Below are 27,055 nucleotides of genomic sequence, written 5' to 3'. Positions count from 1 at the left end.
TTCGACGTGATCTGCATCTGGGTCTTACCTTCATACCTGATAAATACAACTTATTATGTGACTTGTTAAGCACATTTTTACACCTGAACTTAGTTAGGTTCGCTATAACAAAGTGGTTGAATTCTTATTGACTCAAGACATTTCATATTTACATTTTTTATTGATTTGTAAAATTCTCGAAAAACATAATTCCACTTTGGCCTCCCGAGTGGCGCTGCTGTCTAAGGCACTGCATCACTAGAGACCCGGGTTCGACCCCAAGCCGTGACCGGGAGACCCATGAGGTGGCGCACAATGGGCCAGTGTTGTCTGGGTTAGGGGAGGGTTTGGCTGGCCAGGATTTCCTTGTCCCATCGCACTCTAGCAACTCCTTGTGCCGGGCCGGGCACCTGCAAGCTGACTTTGGTCACCAGCTGGACGGTGTTTACTCCGACACATTGGTGCGGCTGGCTTCCGGGTTAAGCGAGCAGTGTGTCAAGAAGCAGTGCGGCTTGGTGGGGTCATGTTTCGGAGGACGCAAGGCTCTAGACCTTCCCCTCTCCCGAGTCTGTAGGGGAGTTGCAGCGATGAGACAAGACTAACTATCAATTGGATACCATGAAATTCTGGAGAAAAAAATAAATAAAAAAAAATCCACTTTGGCATTATGGGGGTATTGTGTTTAGGCTAGTGACAAAAAACCTTTTTTTAATCAAAATGCGTTTTTTGGAGAGATGAGTTGGGATTGGTCTGCCATATAGCACGCTTCTGTCTATTTGGGCTGGTAATCCTGTCTAACACAGCTTTTTGATATATATTGATGTGTTGCTTTCCACTTTCTGAAGGACCGAGTTTTGAAATCAGTGAAATTAGAGTATGATAGCTAAGGAGATTGTCTTGACTTCCGCCGAAGTTGGTCCCTCTCCTTGTTCGGGCGGAGTTCGGCGGTCGACGTCACCGGCCTTCTAGCCATCTCCGATCCACTTTTCATTTTCCATTTGTTTTGTCTTTGTCTTACACACCTGGTTTCAATCCCCCAATTACTTGTTCATTATTAAACCCTCTGTTCCCCCATGTTTGTTTGTGAGTAATTGTGTGTATGTAAGATGGTCCGTTATGTGGGCTCGCTTTATTGTATTATATTTGTCTGTTTTGAGTAAATTACATTTATTTATTCATATCTGCTGTCCTGCGCCTGACTCCTCTACACAAACTACACACAGACCACATTACAGAGATGGAGAAAAAAAACACCTGTCTCCAGATTATATCTTCAAACTAAGGGCAACCATGGAATCCATGACAGGGAGAAGCATCCATCCATGATGTAAGATAGTCCAGCTCGCTACATTTTCAGATATTACACGTTTCTAATTTTGACAGAATGTAATTTTCATTTAAAGTTAAAGTGTACTGTTAGCTAGCTAACGTTAGCTGGCTGGCTCGCTAGCTAACGTAACGTGTATGATCAAAAACAGTCAAGGCCGTTTTCTAAAAAGTGAGTTTAACAAGTTTATCAGCTTCCAAAGCAGAATTACTTCCCCATTATTCCTCAAATGCAGTGTATTATATACCATTTTGTAGCTCTGTGTCACTGCTTTTATCCAATGTAAAAAACACAATTTCAAACATTGCTACATAAGACCGAATCAAGGCGGTCGGTCACCAAATGTGGAAAAGGTCAAGGGGTGTGAATACTTTCTGAAGGCACCTGATACCACAATGTTATCATGCTGACTTTATGGTTTAATAACTGTGCCTATTTTGCATGTCAGCAAAGTATGACCTCACAATGCGTCACTGTTAGACCTTGGTGTGTGCATTCCTTCCTGATAAATGAAACCTGATTTCCCTGCAAAGCCATCCTCCAGCTGTGGTGGTCAGTTATCTCAACAGTTCATCAGTGTCCTATGGTTCTACACCCACCTCATAGTGAAACCTACAGTATGTTTTAGGTTTCATTTCAGCATAAAACGAAACTGTAATGTTGTTGCTGTTACTAGGGAGGGACCTAGTGGTTGTTGACATAAATACTGCAGCACTTCCTGAAGTGTTTCTAATCCAATACAAGACAATATTATATTCAGCCAAGAAGTGTGTCGGAACTGTAGCGTAACATGAGCTTATGAATAACTTCACAGACTTTATTTCAAGAGGACAACACATCATAGCCATGGTACATTTCACATTTTCCTAAAGAGGCAAGTATATTTTTATATTCCTGTTGTTGTTCATTATGTTGATAGTGGAAAGGTAAGTGGTTCATACGCATGAAGTAATATAGACAGATGGCCTTAATGATGTCTCTAACATGTTTTTTAATACTTCATTGAGATTGCGCTGCATTCTTGTGTCATACCACATCCAGCTGTAGATGCTGTCAGACAGTATACAAATGAATCAATTGGCAGTTAATGTTACTATTTTCTTGCTCTCTTAGTGCGACTTACAGTATACCTACAGAGATTTGAATTGGATACCTCAGGAGTCACAGAATGTTTTTTAATGACATAGGGGGATACCTAGTCAGTTGTACAACTGAATGCATTCAACTGAAATGTGTCTTCTGCATTTAACCCAACCCCTCTGAATCAGAGAGGTGCAGATGGCTGCCTTAATCAACATCCACAGTGCCAGAACAACAGATTTTACCTTGTCAGCTCGGGGATTCGATCCAGCAACCGCCCAATGCACTAACCACACACCTGCAGTTCATAGCTATATTTGTATTGCTTAATGTTAATGTTGTCTGTACCATGCAATTGGTTAATTGAGACCAGTTAGTCTGTTGAATTGAGAATTGCTTTATAGGTATATTAATTAATAAAAAATGTATATATATATATACATATATATATATTTCTTAATGCTATATTTCTTAATGCTATATTTTGCTATTTAGAGGATATTGTTTTGAAGAAACTTTTATTGAGATCATTTGATCATTTTGGTGACAGGTGCAAAGCAAGGTCCAAGTCAAGCAGAGTAAACTTACATATATTGCTGGTTACAGCCAGTCTTATTTTACAGATACTATAACAATTAAAGGTGCAATATGCAGAAATCGCACCGCCATTTCTGGTTGCTAAAATTCTAATAGTTAGCCTAATTTCAGTTTATGTGACAAAACAGGCAATGTATAGTGTAGAGAATCATTCTACCATCTTAACCGCTGTGAAAAGTATTTTCAATAACCAAAAATATTGTATTTTCAGCTGTTTGAAGCTGGTGTACAAAACCGAAAGTAAAAGACACAAAACTAAAGAAAGGGATGCATAGAAATAGTGCACAATAGAACAGATCTGCCACTTTTTAGACTTGCTTTCAATGAGAATTACTTATCTATAAATAGCGCACATAGAACAGATCTACCACTTCTTAGACTTGCACTTTGGCAAAGGTTCAAGGCTACAAAACATAGTTTTCTGTTTCCAAAACAAAAATTGGTTATGAACAGTGTGTACTAAGGTCAAAAGTTTAATCTATGAGAAAATTAGCAGAATGTCGGCCGAGTTTCAGCTTGCTCCATTTTATCCTACTTCCGGCCACTGGTGGTGAGTGGAAGCCCCCCACCGTATGCTTCAGATCTTTACCCCTTGTGACACATTTGAGTTTCCCCTTTTATCTGTTGGGAAACAGCTATGGAAACTCCTCCAACTTTATTTGCTATAATGTGCCTCTATGAAGGTAATATAAAGCTAAAGGCACTATTACCTTCTGTTTGCATGATAATTAAATGTACAGCTGGTGTTAGCCAAGTTAACTGGACCAGTATAAGGAATGTTGCTGGTTCACACTTCAAAGCAATTTTCTTAGAATTTTCACTATTTTTTGTATCACAATACTCAAATTGCTGTGATTAATTATTAATGTACTTATTACAAGAAAGGTTAAGACATAACTAAACTATCTCTTTAGTAAAAGATTAGATATGCATGATATCAAGGACTGAAGTGTCACACAACCATTTGCCTCTATCAATAATTCATTAATGGACTAAATTAATATTGATCTATGTGCAAAAACCTGTCATGCTTTGTCTTTTAATTTCAGACAAAACCTGGGATCACGCTATGACGACTAAAGAGAGAATTCAGCGCCAGTTCCCTGGCAAGTTCATGGAGCTCTGCAAAACTTGCTTCCATCACAGTCCACGGCGGATCTCCAATAAGGGCAACGACTCGAAGTGCAATTCCACACACAGGCACGTTTGGAAGGCAACTCTAGTTCTTCGTGACAACAAAAATACACTGTTGTATGAGGAAGTCAGGCCGCTGCCCCACTTGAACAGCCGCTCATGGCTGTACTGTAAATATGTTATGAATGGTGACCAATGCTCTCATGGCGCCCATCGATGCTGGTTTGCACACAGTAAGGTAGAGATGACCGTGTGGAATGCTGAGAGCCAGGAGGGGTTTGTTCGGGCTGAGCTGCTTCCGGCTGTACAGCCGGTGGTGGCAGCAGCTTCTCTGTCTCAGACCCAGCACTATTGCAAAGCCTGCAATCTATGGTTGTCATCATGGGGAGGTTTCCAGAACCACCTCAACACGTTCAATCACATCAAAAGGACCAACGAGTATAACAATGAGACAACGACTGAGTGGAAGTATCGAGACCCACCTCAAACCAACCAAACCTACAAATTGTGTGAAAGGTACAGTACATTACATCCAGTCAGTATCACACAACACATACACTGAGTATACCAAACATTAGGAACACCTCCCCACCTGCCCCCTTTTGCCCTCAGAACAGCCTCAATTCGTCGGGGAATGGACTCTACAAGGTGTCAAAAGCGTTCCACAGGGATGCTGGCCCATGTTGACTCCAGTGCTTCCCACAGTTTTGTAACCCTTATTTCTTGCTGTAGGTATTTAACCCTATCTCCACCGGAGGACTTGTGGGTTCAGCAGAACTTTTTTTTAACATGGGTTATAACGGAAAAATATTGCTTGTGGTTTAATTTCTCCTGGACCAAGAGATACAGGCAAGCAGTCTCCTTCCCCCTCTCTCGACACTCGCAGGTGCTCCTATGAATACTATTGCTTTCAAAATAAAAATCTCCAGGGTACAAAATAACAGTGCCTCAATACATTTAGGCAAAATAAAAGTCATAACAAAAGTAAGGCTGGAGTTACATCAACATGGCTGGATGTCCTTTGGATGGTGGACCATTCTTGATACAGACAGGAAACTGTTAAGCGTGAAAAACCCAGCAGGGTTGCAGTTCTTGACACAAACCGGTGCACCTGGCACCTACTACCATACCCCGTTCAAAGGCGCTTAAATATTTATCTTGCCCATTCACCGTCTGAATGGCACACATACACAATCCATCTCTCAATTGTTTCAAGGCTTAAACATTCTTCTTTAACCCCTTCATCTACACTGTTTGAAGCTGATTTAACAATAAGGGATCATAACTTTGACCTGGATTCACCTGGTCAGTCTAAGTCATGGAAAGAGCAGGTATTCCTAATGTTTTGTATACTCAGTGCATATTCCACAGTAGGCCTATATAGCAAACAAATTAGTAAATAGATAGCACACTGAAAATCAGACAATGCTGTTTTTCAACACAATATAGAGTATGTCTCCTCTGACTAGATCACAGCCCAGCATAACTGTGCCAGTGATAAAATAAGTCTGATCCTATTCTTCAGACACTTATAGTTGGATATCTAATGTGATTCATATTTCTAAAACATTAAATGTAATGTAATTTATCCATAGGAGGGCCTCTACATGTGAGCTTGGGAGCAACTGTGTTGATGCTCACTCAGCGGAAGAACTACAGGAGTGGCGCACAAGAGACAAGACTGATCGGAAGACAGTTATTGCTGCTGAAGAGCAGGGTTTACTTTCATACCAGGACAATCTACTGAGAGAGAACAGGGATAGATTTAACAAAGCTATTATTGTAAGGCCATTTCTATTAAATATATATATTTACACTACCGTTTAAAAGTTTGGGTCACTTAGAAATGTCCTTGTTTTTCAAAGAAAATCAAAATAAATTGTCCATTAAAATAACATCAAATTGATGAGAAATACAGTGTACACATTCTTAATGTTGTAAAAGACTATTGTAGCTGGACTATTGTAGCTGATTTTTAATGGAATATCTACATAGGCGTACAGAGGCCCATTATCAGCAACCATCACTCCTGTGTTCCGATGGCACGTTGTGTTAGCTAATCCAAGTTTATAATTTTAAAAGGCTAATTGATCATTAGAAAACCCTTTTGCAATTATGTTAGCACAGCTGAAAACCTGTGTGCTGATTAAAGAGGCAATAAAACTGGCCTTCTTTAGACTAGTTGAGTATCTGGAGCATCAGCATTTGTGAGTTCGATTACAGGCTCAAAATGGCCAGAAACAAATAACTTTCTTCTGAAACTCATTAGTCTATTCTCGTTCTGAGAAATGAAGACTATTCCATGCGATAAATTGCCAAGAAATTGAAGATCTCATACAACGCTATGTACTACACCCTTCACAGAACAGCGCAAACTGCCTCTAACCAGAATAGAAAGAGGAGTGGGAGGCCCCGGTGCACAACTGAGCAAGCGGACAAGTACATTAGAGTGTCTAGTTTGAGAAACAGATGCCTCACAAGTCCTCAACTGGCAGCTTCATTAAATTTTACCCGCAAAACACCAATCTCAACGTCAACAGTGAAGAGGCGACTCATGACATGCCATTGGAACACAGGAGTGATGGTTGCTGATAATGGACCTCTGTACGCCTATGTAGAAATTCCATTCAAAATCAGCCGTTTCCAGCTACAATAGTCATTTATAACATTAACAATGTCTACACTGTATTACTGATCAATTTTACGTTATTTTAATGGACAAAAAAGGTGCTTTTCTTTCAAAAACAAGGACATTTCAAATTGACTCCAAACCTTTAAACGGGTAGTGTACATTGTTCCGATTATGATTTATGTGTATTTTATTTCTTTTTTTTAATCGTTTTTTGTTCATCCGACACTGTGATTGGTTGATACAATGGGGTGACAACACATTCAAGTGGGGAAGGACACAGCTTTGGATTGAAGTCATGATTTTTTCCTTGCACAACTTAACAGCTGTGACACAAATCATAGGAAAGTTATTAGAATCTTATCAACCTACCACATTCAATAAATGATCTAGCTAATGTTGTCAATAGCTAACACAAAGATAGGCCTACTATTGGTTAGCCAGTTTTTTATATTAGTAAAATAATCATTAGCTATCTCAACAAGTTAGCCTACAAGTTGTCAAATCAGATCTAGCCTACTCACCAGCCAGCTAGCTAGATTCAGTTGTTGAGAGATGTGCATTTGCAAGCACTAATTAGCGTTAGCCACATTAGGTACTTTTTTTTGTGAAACATAGCTACTATGAACTAACTTTCTAGACTAGGTATAAAAATGGGCCAACCAAGGGTACACATAGTCTCTGTCGGAAGAAAACCTTGTATCTCCAAACTTGAAATTGTTTTTGAAATTGGATAAAAATGAGCATACAAATTCGAAACTTCAGACACTTTTTTGAATACATTTTCTTTGTCCTAGAATCATGAAATGTGCAGGGTACATTGAGGGGAGGTACTGCTTTGTATCAACCAATCACAGTGTAGAACAGTCAAATAAAATACTGGGGGAGAGAAGGGTGTGTTTCATAGTTCTCATCCAATGTCTGTTCACTTGGGCATGGCCATTGAGTGAGCATAAGTTTACTTATTAAAATAATTCTCTCATTTAGAAGCTGAAATCACATTTCGTCTTCTCACAAATAGTTTCATATTTAAACATTTAAATTGCACAACAATTCCATGTGAATCTGATAACTAGAATGTGGAGACTTTCCAAGATACAATTTATGTCATCCTATCATCAGATATAATGTCCCAGACAACTGATCTGACATCATGTTCTTTAAGTACCAACGGACACTTTCTGGTTGAGAAAGTTGAGAAAGGGAAATATTGAGAGAGAAAGGGAAAGGTAAATATTGGTTGAGAACGGGAAATATTGTTCCATTCCCCAACCTTTTGATGTTACCATATTTTCTCCATGTTAACAAAGGGCTTTCCAAGAGTCCATTCTGTAGAATGGAGAGAAAAGGGGGAAAGGTATATATGGGGGGTCATAAACCTCATCCAACAGGGCAAAGTCATGACATACCATACCATGTTTTTTTTAAACTCATACAAAGGAAACAAGCACTCTTTACGCCCTGAACACACTTAAGAAGATAGAGGATAGAGATAGTTTTGTCGATGCTGAGAATGGAATGTATATATTTTTAAATAACATTCTTAGAACGTTCTTTGAACATTGCTAATGATTTCTTGTGGTTTTTATGGAAAGTTTTCTTAATGTTCTGAGAACATGACTAAATAGAACAATGAGGAAACCTGTAGAAAATATTGTGCTGAAGTATTGAAATTCCCACAGAAGAGCGTTGTTTCTTAACATTCTCTGAATAATTTGAGAACATGACTTTTAATACAACCATGAGGAAACGTTTTACGCAACAACAACAACAAAATGTTCTACATATACTCACAATCAACTTTACAATTGACATGCTATAAGACATGCATCTTGTGTGCCTGTAAAATACAAATTGATGTCCTATCAGAATTTTTTTGTTAAAGTGGAACAACCGAGCCTCTAATGGCTGTGGATATGTAACCCAATACCCCGGAGTCATTCCAGGTCAACTGATTTGAAGCATGGAAGGGATTTGGCCTAACAGAAGTTGATTTTTAAGCAAATTATCTTGATACAATAATTACATCAACACTGTATAAAATATTACAAGCTTTTTAACACAAAACTGAAACATTCTGTGCCATTGTGATTATACCTTCCATTTTCAGATGTCCGAGGCAGTGTCTGGTGTGAATATCAGCTGTGACAAGGACATGATGATTTCAGGTCAAAGAGAAAATGTGCCGCTGACATGGAAGTTCAGAATACAGTCGGAGGTAAGGCTAACATATCATTATTAACTTGTTGCACGTCAAAGAGTACTCCAAGCAAAGTGGCCACTTAGTGCTACAGTACAACAACAGTACACTGCAGTTATTCTGCAATTAGTGCGTCCAAAATACCACACTCGACTGCAGTTACTGCACTTTTACTGCATCTGGGTTTCTCAGTGTTGTCGTCCTCGTAGTTGCATTGCAACGCAAGAGATAGAAATCCATCCTATTTCACAGAAATGACTGTATGCAATGTCCAGTCAGCAGAAAAAGGTTTACATGATTCGTCATATCGTTCTGTTCGGAACTCTGACCCAGTTGTCATGTCAACACAACTGTCAGTGCTGTTGTAAACCATGACAAAAGATACATGGCTAAAGAATTATAGACACCATGGCTAGTCATGGTTCATGTACATAGTCAGTCAATAGATTTAATTTGAAAAGTGAACCCAGACCTTTCTCTGTCCAGTTTTAACTGACATTGTCCAACATCAACTGCACTAGCTAGCGAGCTTAGCTTGTCGCTAGCTTGATTAGCTAGCTAGCTTGATAAAACATGATTGGCAAACAGGCAACATTTTGGCTATCTAACTCAATTGTACAGCCAGCATTTTGTCTATATTGGTGCTGTTACAATTATCAAATGTTTGGATAAACAAATCATTTATGATACCATGATGTGATGTATGACAAGATTGGATGTTGCATGTAATTTCCATTGCGTTTGAATTGCTTCGTGTAGCAGCAAAGTTGCTTGAGCTGATGTCACTTGCAACTTCCATCTGCAACAGAAATTGTGTCCACATTGCTTAACCTGTTGGGTCTAGGGGGCAGCATTTGCACGTCTGGATAAAAAAAATGTACCCGATTTAATCTGGTTACTAATCCTACCCAGTAACTAGAATATGCATATACTTATTATATATGGATAGAAAACACTCTAAAGTTTCCAAAACTGTTTGAATGGTGTCTGTGAGTATAACAGAACTCATTTGGCAGGCAAAACCCTGAGACATTTTCTGACAGGAAGTGGATACCTGATGTGTTGTATTGACTTTAAACCTATCCCATTGAAAAACACAGGGGTTTAGGAATATTTTGGCACTTCCTATTGCTTCCACTAGATGTCACCAGCCTTTACAAAGTGTTTTGAGTCTTCTGGAGGGAGATCTGACCGAACAAGAGCCATGGAACGTTGATGTCCCATTAGACACCTGGCGCGCTAGTTCATGTTGGGTACCCTCGTTCCAATACGTTATAAAAGAGTATGCATTCGTCCACCTTGAATATTATTCATGTTCTGGTTAAAAAAGGCCCTAATGATTTATGCTATACAACGTTTGACATGTTTGAACGAACGGAAATATATTTTTTCCCCTCGTTCATGACGAGAAGTCCGGCTGGCTTACATCATGTGCTAACGAGACGGAGATTTTTGGACATAAATGATGAGCTTTTTTGAACAAAACTACATTCGTTATGGACCTGTGATACCTGGAAGTGACATCTGATGAAGAGAATCAAAGGTAATGGATTATTTACATAGTATTTTCGATTTTAGATATCCCCAACATGACGTCTAGTCTGTATCGCAACGCGTATTTTTCTGGGCGCAGTGCTCAGATTATTGCAAAGTGTGATTTCCCAGTAAGGTTATTTTTAAATCTGGCAAGTTGATTGCGTTCAAAAGATGTAAATCTATAATTCTTTAAATGACAATATAATATTTTACCAATGTTTTCTAATTTTAATTATTTAATTTGTGACGCTGACTTGACTGCCGGTTATTGGAGGGAAACGATTTCCTCAACATCAATGCCATAGTAAAACGCTGTTTTTGGATATAAATATGAACTTGATAGAACTAAAAATGCATGCATTGTCTAACATAATGTCCTAGGAGTGTCATCTGATGGAGATTGTAAAAGGTTAGTGCATCATTTTAGCTGGTTTTATGGTTTTGGTGACCCTGTCTTTGACTTGACAAAACATTACACACAACTCTTGTAAATGTACTGTCCTAACATACTCTAAATTTATGCTTTCGCCGTAAAACCTTTTTGAAATCGTAAAACGTGGTTAGATTAAGGAGATGTTTATCTTTCAAATGGTGTAACATAGTTGTATTTTTGAAAAATTTGAATTTTGACATTTATTTGGATTCAAATTTGCCGCTCTTGAAATGCACCTGCTGTTGATGGAGTGCACCACGGGTGGCACACTAGCGTCCCACCTAGCCCCAAGAGGTTAACTCACAATATTGTAGTAGTGGCACCTAATGAATTGTGTCCAATGCTTTTTTACAGAGAACCCTTGCACATGTAGCATTACTGAAACAGGAACCTGGAGCCTCTTTCTCCCTGGATGAAAACAGTTCTGAGCCCCGCACTTACTCCACGGGTGAACCGTTCTGTAACTCAGACATGACCTATGACATCACCGTGTCCTTCAAGTCCAACAACCCGGGTCTTTACGAACAGTGGTTGGTGTTCGACTTTGACACAAGGCCAGTGCTCTTGCAGAAACTGAAGGTTAATGTTGGAAAAGAGCCTTCCATTCAGCTAGTGGCGCCACCAGAGGACGACATCCATCCATCTTTAAATCAAGAACGCTGGCATCAGGGGAACAGGGACATCATCCCATACATGGAGAAGACAGAGGCACAGGAAAAGCTGCTTAAGGAATACGAGCCTCAGATTTGTATGCCATATAAACCACTTGATGACCGCAATATGCCCATAAATCACCAGAACTACAAAGAGAGAATGCACAGCTTCCTGTACACAGAGGAGCAGGCAGAAGATCAGGTGGTTTCAAGGTAATGAGAGCAATTTTAGTATTTATTGAGTACTATATAGTGAAACAGCTACAATGGTAAATATACATGAGTTAAAATGGCAATCAACCTACCTACAGTAAATCTCTCCACATTCTATTACATTTTTAGACTCAACGTTCAAACAACCATCACTTTGTCGGTCACCCTAGAGGCCACTGTAGACGACCCTCTGTTTGGGATGAAGATAGCTCCTCTAGGGGAACTATTCTGTGCTGTCTCAGTTCCTTATAATCTCACCCCAGACATCCCAGAGGGTTTGATGCTGAGACGAAGCATCCAATCAGCTCTCATAGCACCAGTATCTTCAGATAATCAAAGTCACAAGGTCTACGAAGCCATCATCCTCAAAGACGCCACAAGTAAGAATAAAATGCACTTGAAGCTGTCTGAAAGATGCTGCTCTGACCTGAAGCTCCAAAAAACTGAAACATGTGAAATGGAAGTCCAGTTCCAGCTGAATCGTCTGAAGTTTTGTGAGATGCACCAAGCCATAGATCTCCTTCCAGACACAGAGAGAGTGCTACCAGACTTCAGTAACTGCATTGTCCCTGTGAGCAAAACACAGCAAAATTACAACCTCAATGCAAAGCAGCAAGCAGCTATGGAATTTATCATTGGAGACACTGATGGAGGAGGAAGTGTCTCACCACTCCTCATTTATGGACCGTTTGGAACTGGGAAAACCCTTACTCTCGCTACGGCAGCTAAAGAGCTGGTACGGCAGCCTCACACCAGAGTACTGATCTGCACACTTACAAACAGGTAGGAGACAGATGATTTTATGTAAATCGCTCTGGATAAGACCGAGTGCTAAATTACTCAAATATAAATGTAATGTAATTATAATATTGGTTATTCAATGGGTTGAATATGCACTATGTGGCCTCCGAATGTTCAATATATTTATAATCATAACAAGTATATGTAACTAGAGCCTGTAATAGTACAGTAGAAGTTATGAAAAGTAATAGAATTTTGTATAGTTGGAACATGCTATCCTTATTAAAACCTGGTGAATTATTATTGTTGGTACAAAAGTGTATTGTAAGTGAAGCCATAGAAGAGATTACACTCATTATTTTCTTCAGTTCTGCAGATTTGTATGTGAAGGGTCATTTCCATGAGTCTGTCAACTCTGGAGATCTTGAAATCAAACCTCTTAGAATAAAGGCAGAGGAATCATCGGTACAATCTACTGATGAGATCACCTTACAGTACTGTCATCGTTCCAAAAACGGACAATTCTTCTCCCTACCTGACAAAGATACAGTCGACTCCTGTAGGGTGGTCATAACAACTACTGCAATGGCAAGGCACTTACATGACCTGAAGCTTCCTGATGGCTACTTCACCCACATCCTGATTGACGAAGCGTCCCAGATGCTTGAATGTGAAGCTCTGATGGCCCTTGGTCTGGCTGGGCCAGTAACTCGAGTGGTTCTAGCTGGAGATCACATGCAGATGGGACCAAAGCTCTTTTCAGTGGACGATGACCAACGCTCCAATCATACCTTGCTGAACCGTCTGTTCCACTACTATCAAGCCCAGGAGAGTAGTGCAGCTTTGAAAAGCAGAATCATTTTCAAAGAGAACTATCGCTCCACCAAAGAGATAGTAGAATTTGTGTCCACTAACTTCTACGTTGGCAAGTCTGATGCCATCAAGGCTGTAGGTAATGTTCCAGCTCACCCGAACTGCCACCCCCTGAGGTTCCACCATGTCAGAGGAGAATCTCACTTGGACACCACATCCATGTCGTGGTTTAATCGTGAAGAGGTTGCATCCGTGGTTGAAGTAGTGCAAAATCTGCTCAGAGATTGGCCACCCACATGGGGAAATCAGGATCAAAGCTCAATTTGTGTCCTGTCTGAAGGATGCCAGGTAAATTGTCCTTTGAACATACCACCATTTTTATAATGTATTTCTTGAGCAAATGAACAATATTGTATTTTAAGCTTTACATGTCATAATTTTATTGGTTGATAGGTTTCACTGATTAGGAAAGAGCTTCGGAAAAAAAGACATGGCCAAGTAACTGTGGAAAATATAGCCAATGTTCAAGGTATATTTTTGACTGTAATTTTGACTTTCATATAACCTTTTCCTTGAACATAATAATGGGTTGTATACTTTAAAAACATTGACATATTTTCATTTCTTAACAGGAAAACAGTTCAGGGCAATTGTATTGACAGCCGTTCAAACCCGTGACAGCCTCCTTTCCTCTGACTCACTTTGTCATGAGTTTTTCAACGATGCTCGCGTACTGAACACGGTCATGACTAGGGCTCAATCCCAGGTTGTTGTAGTTGGAGATGCTGCTGCTCTCTGCTACTTTGGGAAAAGCTCAAGGATATGGAAAGCCTACATAGACCACTGCATCAGCAAAAACAGTGCAGATCCACAAACCCTTACTGAAGATTACTTGAAACAAGAAGTAAGAGAGATTTCAAAATTTGTCAAAGGGGATGAGGAGGACAACAGTGATAGTGACTCATCCATATCTGAGATACCCGACATAGATGACCCAATACTGAGGGAGCTTCTTGACGAGGGTAAAGATGTACGAGTCACTGTAACAGCTGACGGCCTGTTGGGTATCACCCAGGGGGAGCCAATTGTCAACCCAATAAATGGACTTGAGATGAACACAAGCCAAGACAGCTCCCCTTTGTACCTTCAGGCATTGATAAAGAGAGACCCGAGTATCTACAAACACTGTCACTTGAGTTTGGAGAGGTTTGACTCAGGCTATGCCATACCTCTTGAAGAGCCCTCCCTCCGCATTTCTATCAAAGGTAGAAAGAATATTGGTCGTTCTTTTCCTGGAGATCAGGTTGTTGTGGAGATCTTGGACAATGAGTGTCATCCCCCAAATGGGAAAGTGCTAGATGTGGTGAAGGTTGAAAATGCCTCCATGGTGTTTGTCTGTACCATTGATAACTTTGACAACCAGGTGATGACACCCATCAACAACTGCATCTCCAAAATATACACCCCATTTTGGAGGGACAAGCCAAACTACATTGCCGTGCGAAAACTGGAGGATCTGAGAGTTGAAGAGTTTGTGAAGATAAATGAGGAATCCAAAAGAAACAATCTCTTTGTTGTCAAAGTCTTGAAGTGGCGAGAGCAATTTCGATACCCTTTAGGAGTTGTCGTAAAAGTCCTTCCCAAAGTGGCATCTTTAGATAGTGGACTAGAAGTATTGGACATAGAGTATCAACTGACAAGGGCCACTTCTGTTGAGAAAGACCATGAAATTCTCAAGGAACTGAACACAGATACGCAAAATCGAAAGCATTATCAAGAATTCATAACATTTACAATTGACCCAGCACATTCCAAGGATCTTGATGATGCCATCAGTGTAAGAGATTTAGGTCAACACTACGAGATTGGAGTTCACATTGCTGATGTTGCAAGCCTTGTGACCAAGGACAGCCTATTGGACAAAAATGCACAACACAATGGAACTGCTTTTTATCCCCCTGGAAAGGAGCCTGTTTATATGTTCCCACTTTGTCTGAGCACCAAGTATTTCAGTCTACTCCCTGGATGTGAACGAAATGCCATATCATTGATGGTGAAAATTGACAAGAAAACAGACCGCATCAAGACAAGTAAGTTTAGCCTATCTAAAATAAAGTCTGATAGAAAGTTGTCATATGAGGAAGCTGAAAACATCATCCAAAACTCTGATGTTATTGACCAACGATATGACACTTTAGAGGGCTGCCTTGCCAAAGCATGTCACTTTTCTGAGGTTCACAGAAAGGACAGGAAACAGGAAGACTGGCACTATAAGTCCCCTGATGATGATGTAATCGTTGGTAGAAGACGGTCTCATAAGATGGTGGAAGAGCTCATGGTTATGTTTAACCACGCTGTCACTGAACTGTTGCTCAAAGATGCAAAGACAGTCAGCTGCACCCCAGTCAGATGCCAAGACAAGCCAAACCCAGAGAAGCTTTGTCAACTAAAAGATAAATACAGTTCTCTGATTCCCCTGTCCATTCATTTCTGTCACTGCATTGATCAGATTGGTAACGTTGATGATAACCAGAGGGATGCGGTTTCTAAACCTTACCCAGGTGTGTCCAATCAGATGCTTGCAACGAGAACAGAGAATAAAGACCATCATGGTCAAGTTGTCCAGCCATCTGAGACATTCTCTCTATTAACATCCATTGTGAGGAGTCTTGAGTCAGCATTTCAAGACAAGGATATCCCTAGAATTGTGGACCTGATAGCAACTGATGACATTCATCCCCAGCTACTGCCTTTGATCATTGAACTCAGGAAGACGATCCATAGAGCATATGTTCTACGCTCTAACTCAACATACCTATCTAGAGTTGGCCACTATGACCTTCAGCTTGAAAGCTACACTTGGGCTTCCTCGCCCATTCGTCGGTACGTGGACATTATTGTTCAGAGGCTCCTGCACTCAGTTCTTGAAAACAAAGCAGTCAGGTACACGTCTTTGGAAATTGACCAGTCCTGTCTGAGTTTTTCGAGAAAATCTGAAAAGCAAAAAATGTATGAGAGGAAAGCTCATTGCTTGAGTTTTGCATCGCAGCTGAACAATCAAAGTGCACAGAAGATAGCCTTTGTCATTGATGCCTCCCCAGCTGGAAACAGTTTAACGGTGTATTTTCCGTTTAATCGATCCTCAATGCCAGAAAATATCCTTATCATGTATAGGGATCTGCAGTTGACAGACCAACCAGAGTTCAATGAACATAACAACCATGTGGTTCTGAAATGGAAGAGAAGAGTATACTCCTTCACAAATGAGAACATCCACGCTGAACTGCAACAACAGTCACCTCATCCATTTGTGACATCAGTGCCAACAGACTTGTGGAAAGGGATGCTGTCAGCTCTGAAGGAGGAGAACTTGGACATCGTGTTCCAATCCCTACAGACCATTAGCTCAAGTGTCAATGATAACCAACAGGTCTGCTCAGGTCTGCTCCAATATACACCAACGACGGCCAGAACCAATCCAAATCCAGGTCATTACATTGAATTGCCATTGAGGGTAAAGTCTGGTGAAACGCTGAAGGTGCAACTGGGCACTGACACACAGCGGGGATTATTAGTACCTGTGGTTCAGATGCTGGTTGTATGTAACAAGTTTGAGATTTGCTTGGAGCACTCAAAAGACCCAACTCTGTGTTTCTCCAAGTATGCACTCCATTCATCGAAGAAAACATACACCACTTACCAGGAGTATCAGAAGATATGGAAACCATTGTGTGAGATGGAGTCAGCCTCCAACGCTGTAACAGAAAATGACAGCATTGTCCTTGAAGATGTGTCTTTGACATGGAAACAGATACAGAAGGAGAGTCAACTCGGTGGATTCTTCCAGTTGTCACTTGAGAAGATGAAACAGTGGGCCATTGAGTATGGTCTCAAACACAGCTTTCTGTGTATCCGCATGAGGTACCAAAATCGAGTGGATTTGTCAAACAATGGCGCTGATGATGATCAGCATGTGGACCTCAGCAATATCCCATCTCTCATTTGGGTTGCTCATGGAATAACCACTGGGGTCACTGATGAGGATGAAGCTAAAAACCTCTCCTATGTCCAGATAGACTTCCGGATTAATCACATGTCCATTGCCAAGATTCCAGAGAGGGTCTTCGGGAAAGATACAAGATTCACAGTAGAATTAATTCCAAAGCTGTTACCTGATGTGTAAGTATTTGGACTATTTAATATTCAAATACAAATGTGTTTTGTAGTGTCGAAAGAAGATAAAATGTGAAATTAAATGAATGATTCTGTGTTATGTTCAGGCGTAAAGAGGCTGCCATTGACAACCTCACTCAGGCTAACGAACTTGTGAAGAACATTTCTCTTGGCAAGAGGACAAACTCTGGTAGATACACCTACAGTGCCTTGCAAAAGTATTCATCCCCCTTGGCGTTTTTCCAATTTTGTTGTATTACAACCTGTAATTGAAATAGATTTTTATTTGGATTTCATGCAATGGACATATACAAAATAGTCCAAATTGGTGAAGTGAAATGAAAAATATAAATCGTTAAAAAAAATAAACAACAGAAAAGTTGTGTGTGCATATGTAGTCACCCCCTTTGCTATGAAGCCCCTAAATAAGATCTGGTGCAACCAATTACCTTCCGAAGTCACATAATTTGTTCAATAAAGTCCACCTGTGTGCAATCTAAGTGTCACATGATCTGTCACATGATCTCAGTATATATACATATGTTCTGAAAGGCCCCAGAGTCTGCAACACCACTAAGCAAGGGGCACCACCAAGCAATCGACACCATGAAGACCAAGGAGCTCTCCAAACAGGTCAGGGAGAAAGTTGTGGAGAAGTACAGATCAGGGTTGGGTTATAAAAAAATATCAGAAACTTTGAACATCCCGCGGAGTACCATTAAATACATTATTAAAAAAGGGAAAGAATATGACACCGCAATAAACCTGCCAAGAGAGGGCCGCCCACCAAAACTCACGGACCAGGCAAGGAGGGCATTAATCAGAGAGGCAACAAAGAGACCAAAGATAACCCTGAAGGAGCTGCAAAGCTCCACAGTGGAGATTGGAGTATCTGTCCATAAGACCACTTTAAGCCGACCCCGGCGGGCATGGGGTGGCCGGCCAGCTGGCCCGGGCACCAAGGCATGGGGGACTCCCCCGGAAGAAGGTACTCTAGTCAGATGAGACTAAAATGTAGCTTTTTGGCCATCAAGGAAAACGCTATGTCTGGTGCAAACCCAACACCTCTCATCACCCCGAGAATATCATCCCCACAGTGAAGCATGGTGGTGGCAGCATCATGCTGTGGGGATTTTTCATCGGCAGGGACTGGGAAACTGGTCAGAATTGAAGGAATGATGGATGGTGCTAAATACAGGGAAATTCGTGAGGGAAACCTGTTTCAGTCTTCCAGAGATTTGAGACTGGGACGGAGGTTCACCTTCCAGCAGAACAATGACCCTAAGCATACTGCTAAAGCAACACTCGAGTGGTTTAAGGGGAAATATTTAAATGTCTTGGAATGGCCTAGTCAAGGCACAGACCTCAATCCAGTTGAGAATCTGTGGTATGACTTAAAGATTGCTGTACACCAGCGGAACCCATCCAACTTGAAAGAGCTGGAGCAGTTTTGCCTTGAAGAATGGGCAAAAATCCCAGTGGCTAGATGTGCCAAGCTTATAGAGACACCCCAAGAGACTTGCAGCTGTAATTGCTGCAAAAGTTGGCTCTATAAAGTGGGGGGGTGAATAGTTATGTACGCTCAAGTTTTCTGTTTTTTTGTCTTATTTTTTGTTTGTTTCTCAAGAAAAAATATTTTGCATCTTCAAAGTAGTATATGTTGTGTAAATCAAATGATACAATCCCCCAAAAAATCTATTTTTAATTCCAGGTTGTAAGGCAACAAAATAGGAAAAATGCCAAGGGGGTGAATACTTTCGCAAGCCACTGTAACACATTTTATTTCAGAACACAACACTAGACAAGCCACCATCTACAGTATACCAGTAAATTAGTTTTAAGCGCAAATTCACTCTCTGTTGAATTTTTACACATTTTAGTTTTAACTTTGACAAATAAATTCATGGTAAATTCATGTCTCATGTCTGTTGGTAATAAGTGAGGTTGTGAGGACGTTATGTGGTAATGTTTTACACAGCACCTGTAACTAAAGAGCTGAGACCTGCCAGGTTTGATATCAAAGTTCATTCCTCCAAGTTTCCTGATCTGAATATCAGTCAAACCAGAGCTATTAAAGAGGCCCTCGACAACCGATTCACTCTCATTCAGGGGCCACCAGGTAAGCACTTTGATGTTTTACAAAGCCTATATTACCTTTCTCCTCATGCAGTTCAGTTAGAATCTTAATACATTCTAATCCTTTTCTTAGGCACTGGGAAGACGGTGGTTGGAGTCCACCTTGTTTATTGGTTCTTTCTGCAAAACCAAAAAGACCCAAACCACCTAAGGCCTAAAGCTGTTGGTGGGTCTTCAAAGAGGAAGTGCATTCTATATTGCGGACCCTCTAATAAATCGGTGGACGTTGTAGCTGGTAAGAATCCCCCACCCTTCTTCTTATCCTTAAATGATGTTATGTATGCCTGCCTGCTATTTCAATGTGGGCCTGTGTCGCTGTCTCTTTTTGTGAGGTCTCATTGAGTCAGATACATCTGCAGTCAGATTACCATACCACTGTCACAGCACCAGTACTTAACTTTGGCAGGTGCTTACTGGAACTGACTACCGGCACCTCAAAATGTTTTGAGTTCCTGCACCTCCTATAGAATATTAGCTCAGAAGTATTGAGGAGTTCCTGCACCTAAATATAAACAGTACCGACACCCAAAATGAGTAGCGGCATCTATTTCAGTATAAGTCAAGCACTGCATAGCACTAAAACTTGTCTCATCATATTTGTCAAAGGTCAACTTCTGAAACTCCGGAAGGTGTTGAAGCCACTTCGTGTTTACAGTGAGCAGATGGAGATGTTGGAGTTTCCCTACCCTGGCAGCAACCTGAAGCTGTCACGCAGGTCAATCAGGGAAGAGAGACCCAAGAGAGAGCTCAGGTCAGCTAACTTTTATCTAAGTGCAGAGAAAGAACTGTCAGTGTTTATTTTGGTTGTGCCAAGGAAATCGGGACTAGAATGACATTTGAGGCTTTATATTTGCATTGCACAACTATTTGTTTTAACACTGATCATTACTTGGAATAAACGATTATGACTTGATGTCTGCATATGCATGTGTAAAGTATGGTTTGCTTTTTTATTGTTTTCAGTTCCATCACATTGCATCATCTTATTCGGATGCCTGAGAACCCATTCTCCAATGAAATTATTTATTTTGATGCAAGAATTCAAAGGGGAGAGGATCTCACAGACAAGGAGATTGAGAGGTAACTTACTTTCATGTAAATAAATAACCACATAGTATTCTATTTGAAGAGAAAACGTTTACCTAATTCATGTATAATTATGAAATACTTTTAATGATTTTTCAATCAATTTGGTGTCTTATTTTCCCATATACCTTTTAACTTTAAGCTACAAAGTCCTCCTAAGTCAAGCTCGGAATCATGAGTTGATGAGGCATGATGTCATTCTCTGCACTTGTACTGCGGCGTCAAATCCCAACTTCTACAAGCTGGATTTGAAACAGATTATCATTGATGAGTGTGCCATGGCAACTGAGCCTGAAGCCTTCATCCCCCTTGTGACCCATAAACCTGAACAGGTAATTGATAATCAATTGCTAATTCGTTTCTCAATTTGCAAGCAGGGAAAGGTTATATATAACCTATTTTATGATTATGTATTCTCCTTTCAGATTGTTTTACTCGGCGATCACAAGCAATTGCAGCCCATCACGCACAGTGATCTTTCAGCAAGGTTGGGTATGAGGAAATCTCTGTTTGAGCGTTACATGGAAAAGGCGTTGATGCTGGATACGCAGTACAGAATGGTATGAAGCATGGATTGGTTTGGGAAATATTTCCATGTTCTATTGTAGAAGTTGTGTGGTTTGATTCTTCTCTAACATTCCACATCTGATTAGAAACTTGCACAAACATTCTCTATTGTCTTTGTTATCATTTGCATTTTGTTCATATAGAACTAGGGAAGCACTCACTGCAATTCTGTCTTTTCAGCATGAGCGCATTTGTGAGTTTCCTTCAAAGGAGTTCTACAACGGTATTCTCAAGACTGGAGCAACTCCGAAAGACAGTGTCCTGCTCGCTCAGTCTCATCATCTGACGCCCATCCTTTTTGGACACGTTTCCGGAAAAGAGATCAGTCTTGTGGTCTCCACCGAACGGGGGAATGAGAACTCAAAGGCCAACTCGGCAGAGGCTGAGGAATCGGTGAGCAGCCACCACCAAGCAATGTTTGGAAACACTGTCAATGCATAATTCTGTTGTAACAGGGACACATAAACATTTTGTTTTTTGTCAGGTTCGCATCGCCTCTCTGTTGATCAAACATGCTGGGGTGGCGGCTAGCGACATAGCTATTCTGACGCCATACAATGCCCAGGTAGCCAAGGTAAACGAAACCCTGTTAATGAAGCATATCCAGAACGTCAACGTGAATACCATCACAAAGAGTCAAGGTACAGTTATTTTGTCCATGAGGCACAAAGTTACAGTATATAAAAAATACAATATATAGAAAGGGAAGGAAAACTGAACTCCAGCTGAGTGTTTATACTTTTTTTCTACAGGAAGTGAATGGCGTTATGTCATCTTGTCTACTGTGCGCTCTTGTCCCAAGTCGGAAATTGACACAGAGCCTACCAAAGCATGGCTCACCAAGAAGCTTGGTTTTGTCATGGACCCAAACCAAGTCAATGTGGGCATCACTCGGGCTCAGGAGGGACTGTGCATTATTGGTAAGAAACTGTTCCAGGTGGTATTATATGGCCAATGTCTCTCTGCTCACCTTGTTGACTCATATCAGGCACCTCTGTAGCACACAAAGAGACAATATCCCAGACAGATTTAGCTTAGTCGTGCACTAAAAATAATTTTAATGAATAAACTCTTTTGAACATGCTATTCGGTCCATGACTAGCTTTGATCTGTTGCCAGGAAACCGGCCCTTAGAGTCTAAATTAAGGAAATAGTGTGCACTGAAAATGTTAAATGTGCAACCAAAGCATGTTAAATGTGCAACCAGAGCATGTTAAATGTGCAACCAGAGCATGTTAAATGTGCAACCAGAGAGAAAAAACTTTACTCCACACACAGAGACTCGTGCAAAGCTCTCCCTCGCCCTCCATTTGGCAAATCTGACCATAATTCGATGCTCCCGAGTCCTGCTTACAAGGAAAAATTTAAGCAGGAAGCACCAGTGACTCGGTCTATAAAAAAGTGGTCAGATGAAGCAGATGCTAAACTACAGGACTGCTTTGCTATCACAGACTGGAACATGTTCTGGGATTCTTCCGACGGCATTGAGGAGTATACCACATCAGGCACTGGCTTCATCAATAAGTGCATCGATGACGTTGTCCCCACAGTGACTGTATGTACATACCCCAACCAGAAGCCATGGATTACAGGCAACATTCGCACTGAGCTAAAGGGTAGAGCTTCCGCTTTCAAGGAGTGGGACTCTAATCCGGAAGCTTATAAGAAGTCCTGCTATGCCCTCCGACAAACCATCAAACAGGCAAAGCGTCAATACAGGACTAAAACGCCGGAGCAGAAGGCAGACGTTTTAGGTGCCCCCAACCGATTGTGTTTTTTTGTTTGTTTATGTGCGTTGTTTGTAACTTATTTTTTTACTCATTTTGTACATAATGTTGCTCCTACCGTCTCTTATGACCTAAAATAACTTCTAGACATCAGGACTGCGATTACTAACCACGGACTAGCAGAATCCTTTTTCTTCTTTCACAACTGTGACGAGTCAGAGGCAGAGGATATACAGCTCCGAGCCCCGTCATCTGCATGAAGAGGAGGTGGAGAAAGATAGACCAGAGAGCGGGCTGCCTGCTGAGAATTCGAAGGCGGTCGTATAAACCCCCACTTCCCTCAATTCTGCTAGCAAATGTGAAATCTATGGACAATAAAATCGCAGAGTTACACGGAAGATTAAACTACCTACAGGACATTAAAAACTGGAACATCTTATGCTTCACGGAGTCGTGGCTGAAAGACTAAAGCCATGGATTACTGGCAGCATCCGCACTGAGCTAAAGGCTAGAACTGCAGCTTTCAAGGAGCGGGACTCTAACCCAGAAGCTTATAAGAAATCCTGATATGCCCTCTGATGAACCATCAAACAGGGAAAGCATCAATACAGGACTAAGATCGAGTCGTACTACACCGGCTCTGATGCTTGTCGGATGTGGTAGGGCTTGCAAACCATTACAGACTACAAATGGAAGCACAGCCGAGAGCTGCCCAGTGACATGAGCCTACCAGACAAGTTAAACTACTTCTATGCTCGCTTCGTGGCAAATAACACTGAAACATGCATGAGAGCACCAGCTGTACTGGAAGACTGTGTGATCACGCTCTCCGAAGCCGATGTGAGTAAGACCTATAGACAGGTCAACATTCACAAGGCCGCAGGGCTAGACAGATTACCAGGACGTGTACTGCGAGCATGCACTGACCAACTAGCAAGTGTCTTCACTGACATTTTCAACCTCTCCCTGTTTGAGTCTGTAATATCAACATGTTTTAAGTAGACCACCATAGTGCCTGTGCCCAAGAACACTAAGGTAACCTGCCTAAATGTCAACCGACCTGTAGCACTCACGTCTGTAGCCATGAAGTGCTTTGAAAGGCTGGTCATTGCTCACATCAACATCATCATCCCAGAAACCCTAGACCCACTCCAATTTGCATACCACCCCAACAGATCCACAGATGATGCAGTCTCTATTGCACTCCACACTGCCCTTTTCCACCTGGACAAAAGGAACACCTATGTAAGAATGCTATTCATTGACTACAGCTCAGCGTTCAACACCATAGTGCCCTCAAAACTCATTAATACGCTAAGGTCCCTGGGACTAAACACCTCCCTCTGCAACTGGATCCTGGACTTCCTGACGGAACGCCCCCCAATTGGTAAGGGTAGGTAACAACACATCCAACATGCTGATCCTCAACACAGGGGCCCTTCAGGGGTGCGTGCTCAGTCCCCTCCTATACTCCCTTTTCACTCATGACTGCACGACTCCAACACCATCATTACATTTGCCGATGACACAACAGTGGTAGGCCTGATCACCGACAACAATGAGACAGCCTATAGGGAGGAGGTCAGAGACCTGGCCGTGTGGTGCCAGGACCACAACCTCTCCCTCAACGTGATCAAGACAAAGGAGATGATTGTGGCCTACAGGAAAAAGGAGGACCAAGCACACCCCCATTCTCATCGACGGGGCTGTAGTGAAGCAGGTTGAGAGCTTCAAGTTCCTTGGTGTCCACATCACCAACAAATTACATGGTCCAAGCACACCAAGACAGTCGGGAAGTGGGCACGACAAAACCTATTCCCCCTCAGGACACTGAAAAGATTTGTCATGGGTCCTCAGATCCTTAAAAGTTTCTACAGCTGCACCATCGAGAGCATCCTGACTGGTTGCATCACTGCCTGGTATGGCAACTGCTCGACCGCAAGGCAATACAGAGGGTAGTGCGAACGGCCCAGTACATCACCGGGGCCAAGCTCTCTGCCATCCAGGACCTCTATACCAGGCGGCGTCAGAGGAAGGCCCTAAAAATGGTCAAAGACTCCAGACTGTTCTGTCTGCTACCGCACGGCAAGCGGTACCGGAGCGCCAAGTCTAGGTCCAAGAGGCTTCTAAACAGCTTCTACCCCCAAGCCATAAGACTCCTGAACATCTAGTCAAATGGTTACCCAGACTATTTGCATTGCCCCCCCATTCTGTTATTATCTTTGCATTGTCACTTTAATAACTCTACCTACATGTACATATTACCTCAATTACCTCGACACCGGTGCCCCCGCACATTGACTCTGTACCGGTACCGCCTGTATATAGCCTCGCTATTGTTATTTTATTGATGCTCTTTAATTATTTGTTACTTTTATCTCTTTTTGGGGGGGGTATTTTCTTAAAACTGCATTGTTGGTTAAGGGCTTGTAAGTAAGCATTTCACTGTAAGGTTGTTGTATTCGGCGCATGTGACAAATAAAATTGGATTTTAAGTGAATTAACAATCCTCCATGTCTATTGTTAGATTCTAATTCTGTTACATAGTTTTGTACACTTGAATTAAGAAGACTGTAGAACGGGTCTGGCGTTAACATGCAAATTGGCGGTTTAAATTTGCTCTTTGTTTCCTTTCAGGAAACCAAGAGTTGCTGAGGTGCAGTTCACTGTGGAAGAGGCTGTTGGTTCATTACCAGCAATGTGGCTGTGTGGTGGATCCTGCTAAAGACATTCAAGTTCAAAACCCACACGTCAAAACCAAATCAAAGTACAAAAGAGCCTCAAAGTTTCAAAACAGAAAATGAAAATGCTAGAGATTCTGCAGTACCCAAAATTGACTGCTGGGGATAATTTAGAAAATTGAGATATGCATTGCTATGGCACTGCTTGAAATCTTGATCTTTAACGCTTCTGAGAAAGTGAAGACTTTTGCACTACTGACGAGAGCCAATTCATTTTTTACAAATGAACATAATATGGACTGTTCTACAATGTTATTGTAATGATATTTCAGAACTATGTATAAAAGAAAAGCAACAGTCATTGCACTGGTAATACAAGATATTTAATATATATTTCTACATGTTTGTTGCTAACCTTGACATTTTACACATGCTTTTTAAGTGTCAGACGTGCTTTATACTCAGTCAGATGTTTTATATGTTTTATAATGATTGTGAAATGTTTTAATCATTGTATATTAAACTAGCCAGACTATGTATTTACTGTATATGTCACTTCATTATTTACTACTAGAGGGAGCTAAGACCTCAATTTGTGTTTTGACCATCAGCACACTATATTTTCACCATATCACCCTGACCCATTATTCATAAGTATACTGCATGTGTGGATGGGAATAAATGGGAGTTAAACTGTAACCTCACTGACGCTCAATTTGATAGAGGCCATGATTCAACTACAGTGATGTAGATCTTGTAGGGATAGTTGGAGATTTATACTATATATATAATACATTCTTCTATCACATATTTGATTTGTAGTAGTTAAAGTCAAGCCATGATTAATTTAATAATACACAGAAAGTAATACCTTTTATTGCAATACTAATTACCAACACCATATACTGTCTGGGTCAACCAACAAGAGCCAAGGCAAGTAGAAAATCATGTCCCATTTATTATCTGTTAACTATCCCTTTAAGACTGTAGGCTACTTGTATGTGAAGGTATAAGTGTTCTGTTAAGAGGTCTGAAGATTTTTGGCACAGGTGGTAGTGCACTCCCCTTGGCTGTTTCCAGCCCCACTCTGGCTGTTCCCAGCCCCACTCTGGCTGTTTCCAGCCCCAGTCTGGCTGTTCCCCCCTCTACACTCTTAGAAAAAAAGGTGCTATCGAGAACCTTAAAGAGTTCTCCGGCTGTCCCCATTAGGAGAACCCTTTGAAGAAGCCTTTTTGGTTGCAGGTAGAACCCTTTCTACAGAGGGTTCTACATGGAGTCCAAAAGTGTTCTACCTGGAACCAAAAAGGGTTATTCTATGGGTATAGCCGAATAACCCTTTTTGAACCTTTT

The 27,055-nt window shown here is 41.1% G+C and overlaps 1 protein-coding gene across 1 annotated transcript; it reads left to right on the top strand.

Moving 5' to 3' along the window:
- Positions 1–1,985: 1,985 nt before the first annotated feature.
- helz2a (helicase with zinc finger 2a) lies at positions 1,986–26,244 on the top strand. The gene is made up of 20 exons (XM_014168091.3): positions 1,986–2,180; positions 4,033–4,633; positions 5,713–5,899; positions 8,857–8,964; positions 11,270–11,781; positions 11,911–12,564; positions 12,891–13,683; positions 13,789–13,864; positions 13,968–17,514; positions 17,616–17,698; positions 19,487–19,627; positions 19,718–19,879; positions 20,251–20,395; positions 20,608–20,724; positions 20,873–21,062; positions 21,156–21,290; positions 21,478–21,690; positions 21,782–21,938; positions 22,050–22,217; positions 25,662–26,244. Exons 2-20 carry the CDS (start codon positions 4,053–4,055, stop codon positions 25,826–25,828), a joined length of 8,136 nt encoding a protein of 2,711 aa, XP_014023566.2. The 5' UTR covers positions 1,986–2,180; positions 4,033–4,052; the 3' UTR covers positions 25,829–26,244.
- The last annotated feature ends 811 nt before the right edge of the window (positions 26,245–27,055 follow it).

This window comes from Salmo salar, chromosome 22, assembly GCF_965601325.2.
Source record: "Salmo salar chromosome 22, fSalSal1, whole genome shotgun sequence".
Classification (NCBI taxonomy): domain Eukaryota; kingdom Metazoa; phylum Chordata; class Actinopteri; order Salmoniformes; family Salmonidae; genus Salmo; species Salmo salar.
This window is presented reverse-complemented; position numbering and strand designations above follow the sequence as displayed.

Excerpts from the sequence above, each read along its gene's own strand:
- helz2a (XM_014168091.3), top strand. The coding sequence starts at position 4,053 with ATGACGACTAAAGAGAGAATTCAGCGCCAGTTCCCTGGCAAGTTCATG. Across the intron at positions 4,634-5,712 it reads ACCTACAAATTGTGTGAAAG|GAGGGCCTCTACATGTGAGC; the intron begins GTACAGTACATT and ends ATTTATCCATAG. Across the intron at positions 21,939-22,049 it reads TACCATCACAAAGAGTCAAG|GAAGTGAATGGCGTTATGTC; the intron begins GTACAGTTATTT and ends TTTTTTCTACAG.